The sequence below is a fragment of the Microcaecilia unicolor genome, chromosome 3 (genome assembly GCF_901765095.1).
Source record: "Microcaecilia unicolor chromosome 3, aMicUni1.1, whole genome shotgun sequence".
NCBI classification, from domain to species: domain Eukaryota; kingdom Metazoa; phylum Chordata; class Amphibia; order Gymnophiona; family Siphonopidae; genus Microcaecilia; species Microcaecilia unicolor.
The window spans coordinates 169986255-170004276 of record NC_044033.1 but is presented as its reverse complement, the minus strand read 5'-3'; the positions used below and the strand labels follow the sequence as shown (position 1 = coordinate 170004276).

The 18022-nt window shown below is 46.6% G+C and overlaps 1 protein-coding gene across 7 annotated transcripts in view; it reads right to left on the bottom strand.

Annotated features, from left to right (window-relative positions):
* LOC115465822 (utrophin-like) overlaps positions 1–18022 on the bottom strand; it is a 1296369-nt gene that overhangs the window by 854713 nt on the left and 423634 nt on the right. For all 7 annotated transcript variants that reach the window (XM_030196568.1, XM_030196575.1, XM_030196573.1 and 4 more), the window contains 4 exons: positions 12732–12860; positions 12452–12622; positions 5702–5848; positions 2198–2335 (listed from right to left, as the gene is read on the bottom strand). In XM_030196568.1, the coding sequence (XP_030052428.1) occupies positions 2198–2335; positions 5702–5848; positions 12452–12622; positions 12732–12860 (585 nt within the window). The remainder of the gene's footprint in view (positions 1–2197; positions 2336–5701; positions 5849–12451; positions 12623–12731; positions 12861–18022) is intronic.

Genomic DNA, 18022 nt, shown 5'->3' with positions numbered 1-18022 from the left:
CACCATAGCTGCTAAAGTGCTGAATATTGCACTTACCTATGTTTTAACAGCCTGCGAATACCCAGAAATTCAATGCCAGAGACTAGACATGACACAACAATGAATTTCTTGGGATAAGACTGGTTAGCAAAATACTGAGCACCACTGTCACGAAATGCCTAGTCACTGGCCTGGGGCTACCCTGCGGCCACTTAAGAGGGTCTATCTCCAGCACAGCTCAGATCCATCTGCACCTGCCGTTTGTGCTCTACACTAGCACCCTCCTCCCACCGACTGGGTCACAACCTCCTCTGGGCAAGTCTCCCACTCTGAAATTATCCACAGTGATTTCTAGGTTGCTGGGGCCACACCTCCAGTCAATGGCGTAGCCAAGGGAGGGCCTGGGTGGGCCCAGCCCCCCCTACCTTGGGCTGAGGACCACCCAGTAGCAGCACACCTATGAAGTGTCTGGCAGGGATTCCCAAGCCCCACCAGCCGAAAATTCCTGTTCTTCTTGCATACCAGCCTTCCTTCTGATGTATTCCCGCCTATGCGGAAACAGGAAGTTGCATCAGAGGGAAGGCTGTGGAGCCAACATGAGCAATGTGTATTATTTGCTGCTTGCTGCCAGTGAAAATCTGCTATTTAAAAGGTATGGGGGAGGGGGATGTTTAAGAGACCATATGGCATGCAGGCGAGAGAGGGAGAGACCAAATCACTTGTGGGACAGGGCGGAGTTCTTCTGCCCACCCATCTTGGGCCCAAGCCCAGGCCCACCCACAATTGGGTGTCTGGCTACGCCCCTGCTTCCAGCGGTCCCAAAGTTCCCAGAAAACACTCACAGACCCAACACACAAACCACCAAGATTCTTTATCAGTCCAGACAGGCTGAGGTAATGAACTGAAAATTGGTTATTGTCTTAAAAATATTGAACAATGAACAGAAAAAGTGCAGTCAAACAATAACAGATAACTGAAATATGGATCAATTATAAAACTATCTGGGGAGATCAGGAAATATGCTGCTCACAGATTATCAAATAACTGATCATAGGGCTTTAGCAAAGAGATCTTCTCGCTCTTCCCCCTAGCTTAAACTGGGGCAAAAGCCAGTACACACCAAATGAAAATTATTCTGTCACAACCACTGAATGAATCTCTACCCAGTCTCTGAATCATTCTTTCCTTTTGTATTAGAGCAAGGCCTGAGGACCCCACAGTCTGTCCTGTTTTCAGGGTAAGGGTAATGGGATTTACTGCCTTTATGTGGTACAATCAAAGCAGTTTACATTTATTATATGCAGGTAAGATAAGAACAGCCGAACTGGGTCAGACCATTGGTCCATCTAGCCCAGTATCCTCCGTCCAAAAAAAAGTGGCCAATCCAGTTCGCAAGTATCTGGCAGAAACCCAACATTATCAACATTCCATGCTACCAAACCCAGGGTGAGCAGTGGCTTCCCCGTGTCTATCTCAATAGCAGACTATGGACTTTTCTTCCAGAAACTTGTCCAAACCTTTTAAAACCCAGATACACTAAATGCTCTTACCACATCCTTTGGCGACAAGTCCCAGAGCTTAACTATTCCTGGTGTGAAAAAAATATTTCCTCTTATTTGTTTCAAAAGTATTTCCATATAATTTTAATGAGTGTCCCCTGGTCTTTGTACTTTTTGAAAGAGTGAAAAATCAATTCACTTTTTAGTGGGCTCTCAATCTAAGTATTGTGCCTACGGCAATGGAGAGTTAAGTGACTTGCCCAGAATCACAAGAAGATGCAGTGGGAATTGAACCCAGTTCCCCAGCCCACTGAACTAACCACTAGGCTACCCCTCCAGTCCACTTCAGGATATCCTATGCATGAGATGAATCTGTATATATTGGAAACCACACATATGCACATTCATCTCATGCATATTCCCTGTGAATGCCCTGAAAACCTCATAGCTGGGAGGCGGGGATGCACAGGACCAGTGTGTAAAGTCCTGGAAGGCAAATACTGCAGTAGAATTGCAGTCAAATGGTTGAAGTAAGGAAATGAGCACTACAGTTGATTATAAACAATACTTGCTATATCAGAAAATCACTGCACTAGCCTTGTACATCCTCTCCAGAGAGATCTCTAGAACCTGTTATTGGTCATAAGTAACAATCTGATATCCAGCCAGATCCTGTACTAACTGCCATACTTGCTCAGTTCCCTATAGTCTGTCCAGACCTTTGCATTGTTGTATCTTGTCTGCAGAAGCAGCAGTGTCAAATGGATTTTCTCCCTCTTGTCTTCTTCCATGGGTTGCTGAAGAATTTGCTGCCCCCGCTGCAGAACCTCTTCGATCTGGGCTCTCTCGTCATCCCCCTAAGAGAAGACAGTGGTATAGAATTATCACTTTTAAAATTCCCCTCAAGAGTTCCTTAACTAGTTCTTCTGCTGCTTGGAATCCTTTTGAGAACAAAATGACTAAGCTGAAGCTAAATCGAACCACATCTGAGCTTATAAGACAGGTCACCTGTTGAGTAGAAAGTCAATTGATGGTTTTACACATCAGGCCCAAAATACAAAATGATTTACTAATTTATTTCCAGTGCTTGATATACTGCAAAATATCCACCTATGGCAACTATGTGTTTTACAACATGCTAAAACAGGAAGGCAAAGAAAGAAAAAGGGGAGAAAGGGGCAGAGAAAAAAAGCAGTGGGGGAGACTGAAGGCCTCATGAAAGAGGAAGACTTTGAGGAGAGATTTAAACTACACAAGGGAGGTTTCTTGGTGGAGGTAGGGAGAGAGGGAATTCCACAGTTTGGGGCACAGGTAGCTGAAAGTGGTTTCTCAGGAGACTGTGAGGTGAAGGGCAGAAAGTGAATAAGAAGATTGTAAATATAGGTAGGAACAGAGGGGAGACGATCCTTGGCAACTAGAACAATGATTTTGAACCTGATGCAAAAGGAAACAGGGAGCCAATGTTCAGATAAAAGAAGGGCGACGTGTTCAAAGTGGCTGGATCGAGGAAGCTTGACAGTATCTGAATGTACAAGTTGAAGCCATGTGATGGCATGGAGAGTAAGACTCACGCAAAGTGAGTTGCAATAGTCAAAATGCGTATTGACCGCAGCCAGAAGAAGAGACGGACTGATTTAGAAGAGGGGAAAGCCTGAACCGAGCAAATGGATAGGAGAGGTTCCTACCTGGTTAGATCACACTGTTCACCTCAACCACCAATACTCAACAGCACTAAATCAGATATTGCTGTTAAACAATGGCGTATCCATTCAAGACGCATGTGTTGCATACACATCCCCTGTCTGACAGTTTATCTACATTCTCCCTCCTGCCCTCCGAGAATGCAGATAAACTGTCTGACATTTCTCAATTCCCTTCCTGGCAAAGCTCTGGAATTTCCCCTCATGTGCCTTCAAATCACCTCTGCTCTAGCCTTTGCCCAGGCAGCAGAAGTGGCACTCATAGGCTGCCTTCGCCTGCACTGGGACTTTCTCTCACTGTGAAACATCCCACCCCTTCTGATGTGACTTCCTGTTTTGAGAAGGGCGGGATGGTTCAGAGTGAGAGAAGGCAAAGGCAGCCTATGAGATAATTTGAAGGTACAGATTGAGGGGGGGGGGGGGGGAGATGCACCTCCTGTGAAAAATTCCTGCATACATTGCTGCTACTGAATATTAGCATTGACCACTGCAACACTATCCAGTTAGTGCAGGGGTGTTCCAGGAGTTAGGGTGGACCTGAAATTATCCAGGTACAGATACTGAATATCTGCAGTGCCCGGATAGATAACTACACATGTTGGGCCACACAGCTATCTGGGTATGGCACTGAATATTGGCTACAATCTCAAATTCTGGGCACCGCGAAACAATTCAGATATTTAGTGCTGGTACCTGGACAGTCCTAGTTCAGTCAGTGCTGTCAAAAACGCTGACCACTGTGGGCTAAATATCAAGGGGATCATCTCTTTGTCCCTTTATGGACTTCGAAATGGGCAGGAAGAGTTACACCAGGAGACTGCTGGAGTATTTCTTAACCAAAAGACATGGACGCCAATATTCTTTCCTTGTCACTCTTTCGGTTGAATTCATTTCCATGAAGCAACATTTTACCAAATATCTTACAAACACGGGACCAAATGAGCATATTCATTGTGGGCTCAGTGTCTTTGTTGTCCACCACTACAAAAAGTTGGTGTTGAAACTGGTGTAGTGATGAATGCACGGGGGAGTGGGGGGACAACTAAATTATCTTTTCCAAAACAGCGGCAACAAAAGAAAATGTGTTGGCCCTTTATCCCATTATTTTTACATTCCACCAAATTATTTTACACTTTGGAGGTCATTTCAGAAGCCCTTGCAAAGCATAGTAACATAGTAGATGACGGCAGAAAAAGACCTGCACGGTCCATCCAGTCTGCCCAACAAGATAAACTCATATGTGCTAGTTTTTTGTGTATACCTTACCTTGATTTGTACCTGTCTTTTTCAGGGCACAGACTGTATAAGTCTGCCCAGTACTATCCCCGCCTCCCAACCACCGGCTCTGGCACAGACCGTATAAGTCTGCCCAGCACTATCCCCGCCTCCCAACCACCAGCCCTGGCACAGACCGTATAAGTCTGCCCAGCACTAGCTCCGCCTCCCAACCGTCTCTGCTACCCATTCAAGGCTAAGCTCCTGAGGATCCCTTCCTTCTGAACAGGATTCCTTTATGTTTATCCCACGCATGTTTGAATTCCGTTACCGTTTTCCTCTCCAATTCTACATGTAAATTCCAGCTTTTACACGTGTACACCACATGCATGTATAAATGTAGTTTAAATGTAGAACTGCTGCAGGATGCAAAGGTTCAAAGAGGGCATTGTTCTAGATGGCCCCCAAAAATACCTGTGTTTTCCATTTTACAACTGCAGCACACATATTTTTAAGCATTTAGGGGTCAATATTTAAAGCAAATTTAATTGATTGCTTGTTCAGGGCTATTCGCTGATATTCAGTGGCACTTAACTGGTTAATACCGCTGAATATCACCACAGACCATTAAACTCAAAGCTGGATATTTTGTGGGCAGTCTGGGAGCAGAGTCAGCACTTATGTGGTTAAGCGTCAATATTCACCACTTAACCACCCAAGTTTAGCAGTCAAATCAGACCCACTTAAAAATCAGTTCTATTTTTGATGTAGTGTCACTTACGTGGTTAAGTGCTCAATATTGCACTTAACCACATAAGAGATAGCCAACCGCATAAACCATGGCCCAGCATTGAAATATCTGGGAAGAATGCCAGCGGAGGCTAAAAAAACACTCACCGATGCTGACTGGAAATTGACCCCTTACCCATTGGCACTGATACTTGCCAATTGCCTGCTTGTTTGGACTTGGTCTCTACCAGTGATTGAGGGGCAATTGTGCCTCTCTCAACAATGTCTAACGACACTCAAAAAGTAGAAAAATGGCTCCTCTTGTATGTGTAGAAATCCATCACTTGCATATGTAAGTGGAGGCAAATGTGTGTGTATGGTGCGAGATCGGCACTTCTGTGCGAAATGGCTTCTATTTCTGAATGAATATTTGCCAGCATCTTTATACATATTTTACGAAAGGCTCCATGTTCAGCAGAGCCTTTTGTAAAATGCTTCGGGAACTGGGAACATCCCAACTCAGACATCCCAATTCCCAGCCTGATGTCCTATGCAAAATGGGGATTCAGTATTGCCAACCTTTTCATCATCATCAGTGGATTCCATATGTTTTTCCACAATATTCAGCATGTTCTGTAAATCCGACTCAAATGTATCCAAGTCTGCAGAAGTTTCCTCACTCTGCTGGGTTTCTGAGGTTGTCGGGGATTCCTGACCGACAAGCATCTGCATCAAAGAAAAACAGAAATGCATGTGCCAGTTACTCAAAGAGGTCAAATTATAGGGGGAAGTATACATGGAGGGGCATAAATGAATGGGGCCGCCCATCTCTGAGGACATCTCCACGAAGGGGCGGGGAAACCCGTATTATTGAAACAAGATGGGCGTCCATCTTTCGTTTCGATAATACAGTCAGAGACGCCCAAATCTCAACATTTACGTCGACCTAAGAGATGGTCAACCTGAATGTTGAGATGGTTGACCTTAGAGATGGGCTACTTCGGTTTTCACCAATAATGGAAACCGAGGACGTCCATCTCAAAAACGAACAAATGCAAGCCATTTGGTCATGGAAGGAGCCAGCATTCGTAGTGCACTGGTCCCCCTCACATGCCAGGACACCAACCGGGCACCCTAGGGGGCACTGCAGTGGACTTCACAAATTGCTCCCAGGTGCATAGCTCCCTTACCTTGGGTGCTAAGCCCCCCAAAACCCACTCCCCACAACTGTACACCACTACCATAGCCCTAAGGGGTGAAGGGGGGCACCTACATGTGGGTACAGTGGGTTTCAGGTGGGTTTTGGAGGGCTCACATTTACCACCACAAGTGTAACAGGTGGGGGGGGGGGGATGGGCCTGGGTCCACCTGCCTAAAGTGCACTGCACCCACTAAAACTGCTCCAGGGACCTGCATACTGCAGTGATGGAGCTGGGTATGACATCTGAGGCTGGCATAGAGGATGGAAAAAAATAAGTTTTAAAATTTGGGGGTGGGAGGGGGTGGGAGGGGGTTGGTGACCACTGGAGGAGTAAGAAGAGGCCATCCCCGATTCCCTCCGGTGGTCAGTTCGGGACCTTTTCGAGACTTGGTCGTGAAAAAAATTGGACCAAGTAAAGTCGGCCAAATGCTCATCAGGGACATCCTTCTTTTTTCCATTATCGGTCGAGGACGCCCATCTCTTAAGCACGTCCCCGTCCCGCCTTCGGTACACTGCCGACACGCCCACATGAAATTTGGTCGTCCCCGCGACGGAAAGCAGTACAGGACGCCCAAAATCGGCTTTCGATTATGAAGATTTGTGCGACCCTGAGAAAAGGACGCCCATCTCCCGATTTGTGTTGGAAGATGGGTGTCCTTCTCTTTCGATTATGCCCCTCAAAGTAAATCAAAGCAGTATATTTAATCTTTTTACTTTTTATGTACCAAAGAAATTGCAATTAAGAAAAACAATTACCTTATTGTCAGTTAAAAAAAATTTACAGTTTGATCACTATGAAATGACAACCTGAGAGTCTTGAGGCACAGAGCCTGGATCTGGAAGCACTAACAAGACAAAATCCCAGACTCTGCTGGCAGGATATACAAATATCACTTACAGAAAACCACCAAGTGGTCAAAAGGTAACAATCAATATATATAAAAGGCGAGTGTCGTACTCACTCGCAAATGCGCAGTAGAGACCTTCTCTGCCCCGCCCCTGCGTCAATACGTGATGACGGGGGGCGGAACAGAGAGGGTCTGTACTGCTTATTTCTGAGGGAAGGACACCGCCGTCTAACGCTCCCCCCACCCGAGTCGCTGCCACCACCCACCTTCTACCCGGTCGGGCCCTCGCTCCACTATTGAAACAGCGAGGGTCCGGGAACGCAGCACTGAGCTCTGCTGAGCTGCCGACATCGCCCTTCCTTCTTCTCTGCCTCTGTCCCGCCCTCGACGACGTTAAGTCACACGAGGGCGGGACAGGCAGAGAAGAAGAAGGAAGGCCGACGTCGGCAGGTCAGCACTCAGCAGAGCTCAGTGCTGCGTTCCCGGACCCTCGCTGTTTCAATAGTGGAGCGAGGGCCCGGCCGGGTGAAAGGTGGGCGGTGACGGCTCGGGGGGGGGGGGGGCCTTTCAACCCCCCCTTCCTATAGTAGCCCGTTTTCACGGGCTCAAAGGTTAGTTTAAAGTATTTGGAGGAAACTCTATCCAGTCTTCTCAGTCTAAAACAAATATTGTTATACCAACCTATATGAAGAGGTGTATGAAAAAAATTAAGAGAAATACCTGAAGTCTTGAATGAACAATGACACATTTCCTTTAAGCAAGGCTGAGAGACTTCAGGAGCTCCAGATATTTCGAGTCTAAAACAGCAAAGCCTATTGAAGGGATCAAAGAACTTGTGAAGTGTCTGAATGTTGTCTGGGGTAATGGGATTTGTGCAGCTGAGGCTTAAAGAAAGGGCAGAACAAGAACTCTCTCTCAGTGTGCCAAATTTCCTAATGCAGGACAGTTTCAGAAAACAAAATCAAGCCAGAAATCAAGACTCTTATTCCATGCACATCCCAATCCCCTGTGCAATGGTTTAACAATGCTTAATACAGTTGTATATCAGTGCTTTAGAGAGTATTAGAGGTAAAACACCAATACATAATTTAATGGAAGGTGTCGCTGGAGTAGGCAAGTGTTTCAAGGGCATGAATGTAGAGTAGGTGACAAGTGGGGAAGCATTTCTATCATAGCTCAATATTGCAGCACAAGTATTGTTTTATTTATTCTGTTATTACAGTATAGTGATGTTCATCATTTTTTAAGAGGAACAACTTTGGAGATTTTTTTTCTAGTGGTTACTTCAAGGTCAAGACTCCCCCCCCCCCCTCCTTAGTGAATCCAGACTGCCCCAATTTGACTGCCCCTATCGGACCGACCGTTCACTTGTCTATTAGATTGTAAGCTCTTTGAGCAGGGACTGTCTCTCTTTGTTAAATTGTACAGCGCAGCGTAACCCTAGTAGCGCTCTAGAAATGTTAAGTAGTAGTAGTAGTAATGTAGTTTGGCTACTCATATAACTGGCATAGATATAACAATGTCTACTCCTCACAAACTACCCCTGCCCCCCCCAGCCCATCTCAACTCTCCCTCTGTCCGCCTCCCATCTGAACAATTCAATTCCCATTTGACCACCCTGTTCCCCTCCAACCCAACTCTCACCCCCATCTCTTAATCTCCCCCTCACTTTCCTCAGAAGTTGGCTGCCAGCACTACCTCTAGCAGAGCTACTCTGTTTTCTTTTGTCATGCATAAATTAACCCCTCTCTTAAGCAACCCTTACCCTGAAACTGCAGTTTTAGCTCCTTCCCCAACAACATGAAGAAGAGCAGAACCATCATCATTTCAGTGGCTTAAAAAGTTTTTCAGTTATTCAGTAATGTAGAGCTTGACAAGAGCCTCTCGTCTCCAGTAAAACCCCATCCGCCAATATTCAATGACAGTTAACTAGGTAGCGCCTAACTAGCCATTCTCTAACCAGATAGGTTAGGGGAAATGTAGGGGCGGAGTTTGAGCTAACCAGCTAAGTATGCCAATCCTTACTTTATTTGCCAAATTAACTAGCACAGGGCTGAATATTGGCCGGTAACCAGTTAACTTCCAGGTGACTGTACATATTCAGTGCTGGAAGCTGGACCTGCCCAGCATTGAATATCTAGGGTTATTTCAGCCCATGGCTGTGAGTGGCTTACAACCTGCTTACAGCCACAGGCTAAATATCAGGCCCGTAATGTTAAAATGTACTACCCATTCTCCAAATATTCATGACAAGAAATGTGTAAATCAAGGGCGACGAAAATGATAAAGGATATGGGACGACTTCCCTACGAGGAAAGGCTGAAGCGTCTAGGGCTCTTCAGCTTGGAGAAGAGACGGCTGAGGGGAGATATGATAGGTGTCTATAAAATAATGAGTGGAGTGGAACGGGTAGACGTGAATCGCTTGTTTACTCTTTCCAAAAATACTAGAACTAGGGGGCATGTGATTAAGCTACAAAGTAGTAAATTTAATACGAATCAGAGAAAATGTTTCTTCACTCAACGTGCAATTAAACTCTGGAGTTCGTTGCCAGAGAATGTGGTAAAGGCGGTTAGCTTAGCTGAGTTTTAAAAAGGTCTGGACGGCTTCCTAAAGGCAAATTCCATAGACCATTATTAAATTGACTTGGGGAAAATCCACTGCTTATTTCTGGGATAAGCAGCATAAAATGTATGAAACCTTTTCGAGACCTTGCCAGGTATTTGTGACCTGGATTGGCCACTGTTGGAAACAGGATGCTGGGCTTGATAGACCTTGGGTCTGTCCCAGTGTAGCAATACTTCTGTACTTATCAAGTAAAACACCACCATCTTGCAAGTAAATATTTCATATCTATAACAATCCTCGGGGGATCTGTCAGAAAACATAAAGGATTACAATATCAGCAGTAGCACAAAGTGCTGCCATCTTGCATTTCCAACAGTGTCCTCCAGAGGTTGCGCCAACCAACCCCAAGTGCAGCTCCCTAGCTCTCTTCCCTGGCTTAAACCAGTGCTTCTTAACCTGGTCTTTGGGATACACCCAGCAAGTCAGGTTTTCATGATATCCACAGTGAATATGCTTAAGATAGATTTGCATACCAAGGAGTCAGTGCATGCAAATATATCTCATGCATATTTATTGTGGGTATCCTGAAAATCTGACTGGCTGGGTGTGCCCTGAAGACTCGGTTGAGAAGCACTGGCCTACATTATCCCCTCACCTTCTTTAGAGGCTTTGTCAGCAATACCTCTGGAATAGAGACCTGCACGGGAACGGGGTTCGCGGGAAACCCACGGGGACGGAAGCAGTTCTGTGGGGATCTCCTGGGAACAGAAGAAGTTCCTTCAGGTTTCCCGTGGAAGTGTATGCTGCACTTGCGCCAGCCTCTCACCTACCAAGTACCAAGTTCTTTGAGTGCTGTCTCCTCCTCCTCCTCCTCCTCCTCACTTTAACTGCACAGCTGCGGAAAGTCTCCATTAAGGAGGTGGTAGAGATACAAATGGTGATGAAATTCAAAAAGGCATGGGATAAACACACAGGATCTCTAATTAGAAAATGGAAGTTATAAAAAAAAAAAACCTAAACTTAAATGGCTGCATGTTTGTGGATGTGTCGAGTGACATTTAGATGGCGACTGGCTGTGATGAACTAGGGTCGATACCGGGAGACCTGTATGGTCTGTGTCTCATATATGGCAATCTGGTTTAGGACGGGCTGGAAAGGGCTTAAACAGCAACTTCAGTTGGCTGGAACATGAGGACAGTGCTGGCAGACTTTTACAGTCTGTTTCCCGCAAATGAGAAGATGAATAGGCTGGAGTGGGCTTCGAGGGCCACTCCAGCAGTTGGAACAAGGATAGGGCCAGGCGGACTTCTATGGTCTATGTCCCAGAAATGCCACAGAAAGACCATAATCAAGTATATAATATCACATTCATGGTTGATTTAATCATGAATTCATAATGATTGTGACTATTGTGCAGACTGGATGGACCGTTCCGGTTTTTAATCTGCTGTCATTTAAAATGTTACTATTAATCCTCTCTGCTCCTGGGCTGATGAACAGACCTCAGCTCTGACATAGGCACGGGCATCAGATGTCACCTGACCTACTGGCACGTGCATGTGGCGATCTCTTAGCACACAGTGCCACTGAATCAGAGAAGTCTTACATGTGCGCACCAGAGTGTTCCAACTTCCGTTCCTTTCTTGCCTGCAGTGCTGCGGCTCAAACCCAGAGAGAGACAGAGAGCCAAACAGGAATTTTTTTAATGTACCATTAAATTCTTGCAAGACTGGGTGGGGACTGGGTGGAGACTGGTTAGATTCCCTGCGGGAACAGACGGGGATGGGTTAGATTCCCTAAGGGAATGAATGGGGATGGGTTAGATTCCAGCGGGGATGGGCAGGGACGGGTTGATTTTCTGTCCCCATGCAACTCCCTACTCTGGAATAGCTCTTCTGTTTTCTTGTGGTACACCACCACACTCAGTAAGTTGGAGCCAGGCAGCATATAGGCTCACTCAAGATACTGAGAATACTGGAAGAGTTCCATAAGAGGAGTGGCTTAGCGGTTAGAGCACCAGGCTGACAACCAGTGAATCCTGGTTCAAATCCCACTGCTGCTCCTTGTGGTCTTGGGCAAGTCACTTAACCCTCCATTGCCTCATATACAAACTTAGATTGTAAGCCTTCCAGGGACGGGGAAATATCCAGTGTACCTGAATGTAACTCACCTTGAGCTACTACTGAAAAAGGTATGAGCTAAATTTAAATAAATAAATCACTGTGTGGTTCAAACTCACTGAAAAATGCATAAATGGTGCCAGAAGAAAACAGAAGAGCAGTTCAAGAGACAGCACTGGTAGCCTCTGGAGAAGGTGAGGTGGGACTAAAACTGCAAAAAGAGTTGGGATGGAAGAGGCTGACAGTTGGGAAAGGCAGGCAGGAGTTTAAACTGGCTAGATAGGGTGGAAGGAGCCACATGCTGACTCTGCCCCTGCCCCCCCCCCCCCCCCCCCAAGCCTCTAAAATAGCCGGTTTTTAGTTTGGCGTTAACCGATTATTTTCAGCATACTAACAGGTTAAATGCCACTGAAAATTAGCTGTTAGCCCCAAACAGGCCAGGAGCCTGTTAAATCGCTTAGGTCTTAAGTCTAAGACCCTTGAGTTTGATAACGTGTCTAGAACTGTGCATGAATGCATCAGAAAAATCATTCTGTAAGGTCAGCAATTGTTCTAATGCATAGCCCTTGTTTCAGTGCCCCTTTCCACTCACTTTAGCGACTTTGATGTGCTGTGACACCTTTTCAAAATTTCGGTTCAGTTCTGCTAGTTTGGGTTCCACAAGTTGATGGCAAGATGTCCCTCGACTTTTCATTAGGATAACAGCTTGATCCCGAACATTTTCTACTCGGATAGTGACATCATCCAGCTCAGACAACAGACGCTGAGGGACCAAACACAAGGCAAAAATCAAACAGTCAAACTAAATGTAAATAGACTTGCCTAATGAAGAAGAAATAATTAGCTGAGATTTGAAGGAACAGTATTTTTACCTGCACTGTCTCCTCTTTTTTGCTTGCAGGCTTTTTCTGAATCTCATCTAACAGGGTTTCAGCTTGGTACAGCCACGTACTTATGTGAGCAACATTCTCATCAAAAATCTCCATCTGCCTCTGATGATTCTGCACACAAGAATGAGAAGGAAGGGGAAAAGGTGTATAAGGGCTCTCTAAGTGCACCTCTAGAATAAGTCCTAAGCCTCCGGATTAAAATAAAGCTAAATTCCACCATTGCAATTGGTACATCACTATAATGGCTCCCTGTACTCACTTTATCAACCTAATTGGGCACACGGACCCTTTGCCCACCACCATGCACAGCAGTAGAAGCCATCTCAGGAAGATATCCAGTATATCTGCATGGTTTCAGGCAGGACCCATTGTACCTGAATCATTTCATAACTGACACCTGTCCAATCAGCTCTAGAGAGATTCCACTACCTCAATGGTTAACTATTTCCAGTGCTTACCTATCTTTGGAGTTAAAAAAATGTTTCAAAAGCTGATAGGCAAAGGCACTTATGCCAGTGATGGCTACCTGAACTGTATTACTTTTTTCATTAAAAATAAATAATTTGGTGATGTTTATATGTATACCGTTTAAAGGACTAGATTTTATATATGGCACCTCTGACAGAACAGTGTGTTTTGAATAGTTCTTGAAGTGTACTTCTCTAGTTTGGCCAGCAAATGGTATATGTTTATGTTTGAAACTGTTACAGAGGAATGACGACAGTTCCTTCTTTTAGAGGGTCTTTTACTAAAGCTTAGCTCGAGTTATCTATAGCAGGGCCCATTTTATTCCTATGGGTCCTGCTGCAGATAACTCGAACTAAGCTTTAGTAAAAGACCCCCTTAAGTTAGCACATAAAGGGAATGCCTATAGTGATGTAACCAGCTATTTTTGAAACTTGTTCTGGGCTCTGCTTGGCCCAGGCGCTCTTTTAATTTGGATTATACTAGCTTTTGCCCCAGTTTCAGCCCAGGACAAGAGAGAAAGCTCTTTGCGGAAGCCTTGCAAAACAGTTATATTTGATAACTAGTGAGCAGATATATGTTCTGATCTCCCCATGTACTTTCTAGAAAGTAAACAAATGTTTAGTTAGTATTATAATTGATCCATATTTCAGTTACCTGTGTTATTGTTTGCTGATTGAATATTTTTTGTCCCTTGTTCAATTTTTAAGATAATAAACAATTTAGTTTGTTGCCTCTGCCTGTCTGGACTAATAAAGAATCCTGGTGGTCTGTGTGTGGGGTCTGTGAGTGCTTTCTAGGAACTGTGGGACCAATGGAAGTGTGGATCCAGTAACTTAGAGATCACTGGGGACAATTGGAGAGTGGGAGACTCACCCAGAGATGGTTGGGACCCAGTCAGTGGGAGGAGGGTGGTAGAGTATAGCACAGGCGGCAGGTGCAGGTGGACCTGAGCTGTGCTGGGGATAGACCCTCTAAGTGCCAGGGGGTAACCCCAAGCGGATGGCTAGGCATGCCTGAAAAATCAGGGCCAAACAAATTTGGTTTATAGAATATACCTAGTGGGTTTATAGAATTCGCCTAGCACCATGCCTGTGCCTAACTCTAGGCGTGTCCACTTATGCCAAGTAAACCTTGGTGTAAATAACAGCGCTTAAGTTAGGCATGGAGCAGGTGTATTCTATAACCCTGCAAATACATTTTCAGAATGCCCACAACCCATCCATTCCATAACCATGGCTATGACCCTTTTTTGGCAGCGTGCATTAGAATTTACGTAACCCACTTCACAGAATACACTTAAGTTGTGCGTGCATAAATTCTAATTAATGCCAGTGTCAATAATTGCTTGTTAACTGGCAATTATTGGAGCTGATTAGCTTAAGGTAATTAAATTCCATGTGTAAATTCAGAATATGACTGTATTTGCGTGCACAATTTTGGTCGTGCTATATAGAATTCTGAGGAAAAGCTGAAAGTCGTACATTTAAGGGGCATGGTTTGGGGCACAGCAAGGCAAGCAAAAAACATATATGTGCAGTACCGGAATTCAGTTGCTAAAAGTCAAGTGGCAACAGGTGAATTAGCAAATAGCGAATGCTACATACCTGTAGAAGGTATTCTCCGAGGACAGCAGGCTGATTGTTCTCACTGATGGGTGACGTCCACGGTACCCCCTCCAATCGGAAACTTCACTAGCAAAGGCCTTTGCTAGTCCTCGCGCGCCCATGCGCACCGCACATGCGCGGCCGTCTTCCCGCCCGAACCGGCTCGTGTTCGTCAGTCCCATATGTAGCAAGACAAGCAAGGGAAGACACAACTCCAAAGGGGAGGCGGGCGGGTTTGTGAGAACAATCAGCCTGCTGTCCTCGGAGAATACCTTCTACAGGTATGTAGCATTCGCTTTCTCCGAGGACAAGCAGGCTGCTTGTTCTCACTGATGGGGTATCCCTAGCCCCCAGGCTCACTCAAAACAACAACCATGGTCAATTGGGCCTCGCAACGGCGAGGACATAACTGAGATTGACCTAAAAAATTTACCAACTAACTGAGAGTGCAGCCTGGAACAGAACAAACATGGGCCTAGGGGGGTGGAGTTGGATTCTAAACCCCGAACAGATTCTGAAGCACTGACTGCCCGAACCGACTGTCGCGTCGGGTATCCTGCTGCAGGCAGTAATGAGATGTGAATGTGTGGACAGATGACCACGTCGCAGCTTTGCAAATCTCTTCAATAGTGGCTGACTTCAAGTGGGCTACCGACGCTGCCATGGCTCTAACATTATGAGCCGTGACATGACCCTCAAGAGCCAGCCCGGCCTGGGCATAAGTGAAGGAAATGCAATCTGCTAGCCAATTGGATATGGTGCGTTTTCCCACAGCCACTCCCCTCCTGTTGGGATCAAAAGAAACAAACAATTGGGCGGACTGTCTGTTGGGCTGTGTCCGCTCCAGATAGAAGGCCAATGCTCTCTTGCAGTCCAATGTGTGCAGCTGACGTTCAGCAGGGCAGGAATGAGGACGGGGAAAGAATGTTGGCAAGACAATTGACTGGTTCAGATGGAACTCCGACACCACCTTTGGCAAGAACTTAGGGTGAGTGCGGAGGACTACTCTGTTATGATGAAATTTGGTGTAAGGGGCCTGGGCTACCAGGGCCTGAAGCTCACTGACTCTACGAGCTGAAGTAACTGCCACCAAGAAAATGACCTTCCAGGTCAAGTACTTCAGATGGCAGGAATTCAGTGGCTCAAAAGGAGGTTTCATCAGCTAGGTGAGAACGACATTGAGATCCCATGACACTGTAGGAGGCTTGACAGGGGGCTTTGACAAAAGCAAACCTCTCATGAAGCGAACAACTAAAGGCTGTCCTGAGATCGGCTTACCTTCCACATGGTAATGGTATGCACTGATTGCACTAAGGTGAACCCTTACAGAGTTGGTCTTGAGACCAGACTCAGACAAGTGCAGAAGGTATTCAAGCAGGGCCTGTGTAGGACAAGAGCGAGGATCTAGGGCCTTGCTGTCACACCAGACGGCAAACCTCCTCCATAGAAAGAAGTAACTCCTCTTAGTGGAATCTTTCCTGGAAGCAAGCAAGATGCGGGAGACACCCTCTGACAGACCCAAAGAGGCAAAGTCTACGCTCTCAACATCCAGGCCGTGAGAGCCAGGGACCGGAGGTTGGGATGCAGAAGCGCCCCTTCGTCCTGCGTGATGAGGGTCGGAAAACACTCCAATCTCCACGGTTCTTCGGAGGACAACTCCAGAAGAAGAGGGAACCAGATCTGACGCGGCCAAAAAGGAGCAATCAGAATCATGGTGCCTCGGTCTTGCTTGAGTTTCAACAAAGTCTTCCCCACCAGAGGTATGGGAGGATAAGCATACAGCAGACCCTCCCCCCAGTCCAGGAGGAAGGCATCCGATGCCACTCTGCCGTGGGCCTGAAGCCTGGAACAGAACTGAGGGACTTTGTGGTTGGCTCGAGGTGCGAAGAGATCTACCAAGGGGGTGCCCCACACCTGGAAGATCTGTCGCACTACACGGGAATTGAGCGACCACTCGTGAGGTTGCATAATCCTGCTCAACCTGTCGGCCAGACTGTTGTTTACGCCTGCCAGATATGTGGCTTGGAGCACCATGCCGTGACGGCGAGCCCAGAGCCACATGCTGACGGCCTCCTGACACAGGGGGCGAGATCCGGTGCCCCCCTGCTTGTTGACGTAGTACATGGCAACCTGGTTGTCTGTCTGAATTTGGATAATTTGGTGGGACAGCCGATCTCTGAAAGCCTTCAGAGCGTTCCAGATCGCTCGTAACTCCAGAAGACTGATCTGTAGATCGCGTTCCTGGAGGGACCAGCTTCCTTGGGTGTGAAGCCCATCGACATGAGCTCCCCATCCCAGGAGAGACGCATCCGTGGTCAGCACTTTTTGTGGCTGAGGAATTTGGAAAGGACGTCCCAGAGTCAAATTGGACCAAATTGTCCACCAATACAGGGATTCGAGAAAACTCGCGGACAGGTGGATCACGTCTTCTAGATCCCCAGCAGCCTGAAACCACTGGGAAGCTAGGGTCCATTGAGCAGATCTCATGTGAAGGCGGGCCATGGGAGTCACATGAACTGTGGAGGCCATGTGGCCCAGCAATCTCAACATCTGCCGAGCTGTGATCTGCTGGGACGCTCGCACCCGCGAGACGAGGGACAACAAGTTGTTGGCTCTCGCCTCTGGGAGATAGGCGCGAGCCGTCCGAGAATCCAGCAGAGCTCCTATGAATTCGAGTTTCTGCACTGGGAGAAGATGGGACTTTGGGTAATTTATCACAAACCCCAGTAGCTACAGGAGGCGAATAGTCATCTGCATGGACTGCAGGGCTCCTGCCTCGGATGTGTTCTTCACCAGCCAATCGTCGAGATATGGGAACACGTGTACCCCCAGTCTGCGAAGTGCCGCTGCTACTACAGCCAAGCACTTTGTGAGGCGAGCCCAAAGGGTAGCACACAGTACTGGAAGTGACGTGTGCCCAGCTGAAATCGCAGATACTGTCTGTGAGCTGGCAGTATCGGGATGTGCGTGTAGGCGTCCTTCAAGTCCAGAGAGCATAGCCAATCGTTTTCCTGAATCATGGGGAGAAGGGTGCCCAGGGAAAGCATCCTGAACTTTTCTTTGACCAGATATTTGTTCAGGGCCCTTAGGTCTAGGATGGGACGCATCCCCCCTGTTTTCTTTTCCACAAGGAAGTACCTGGAATAGAATCCCAGCCCTTCTTGCCCGGATGGCACGGGCTCAACCGCATTGGCGCTGAGA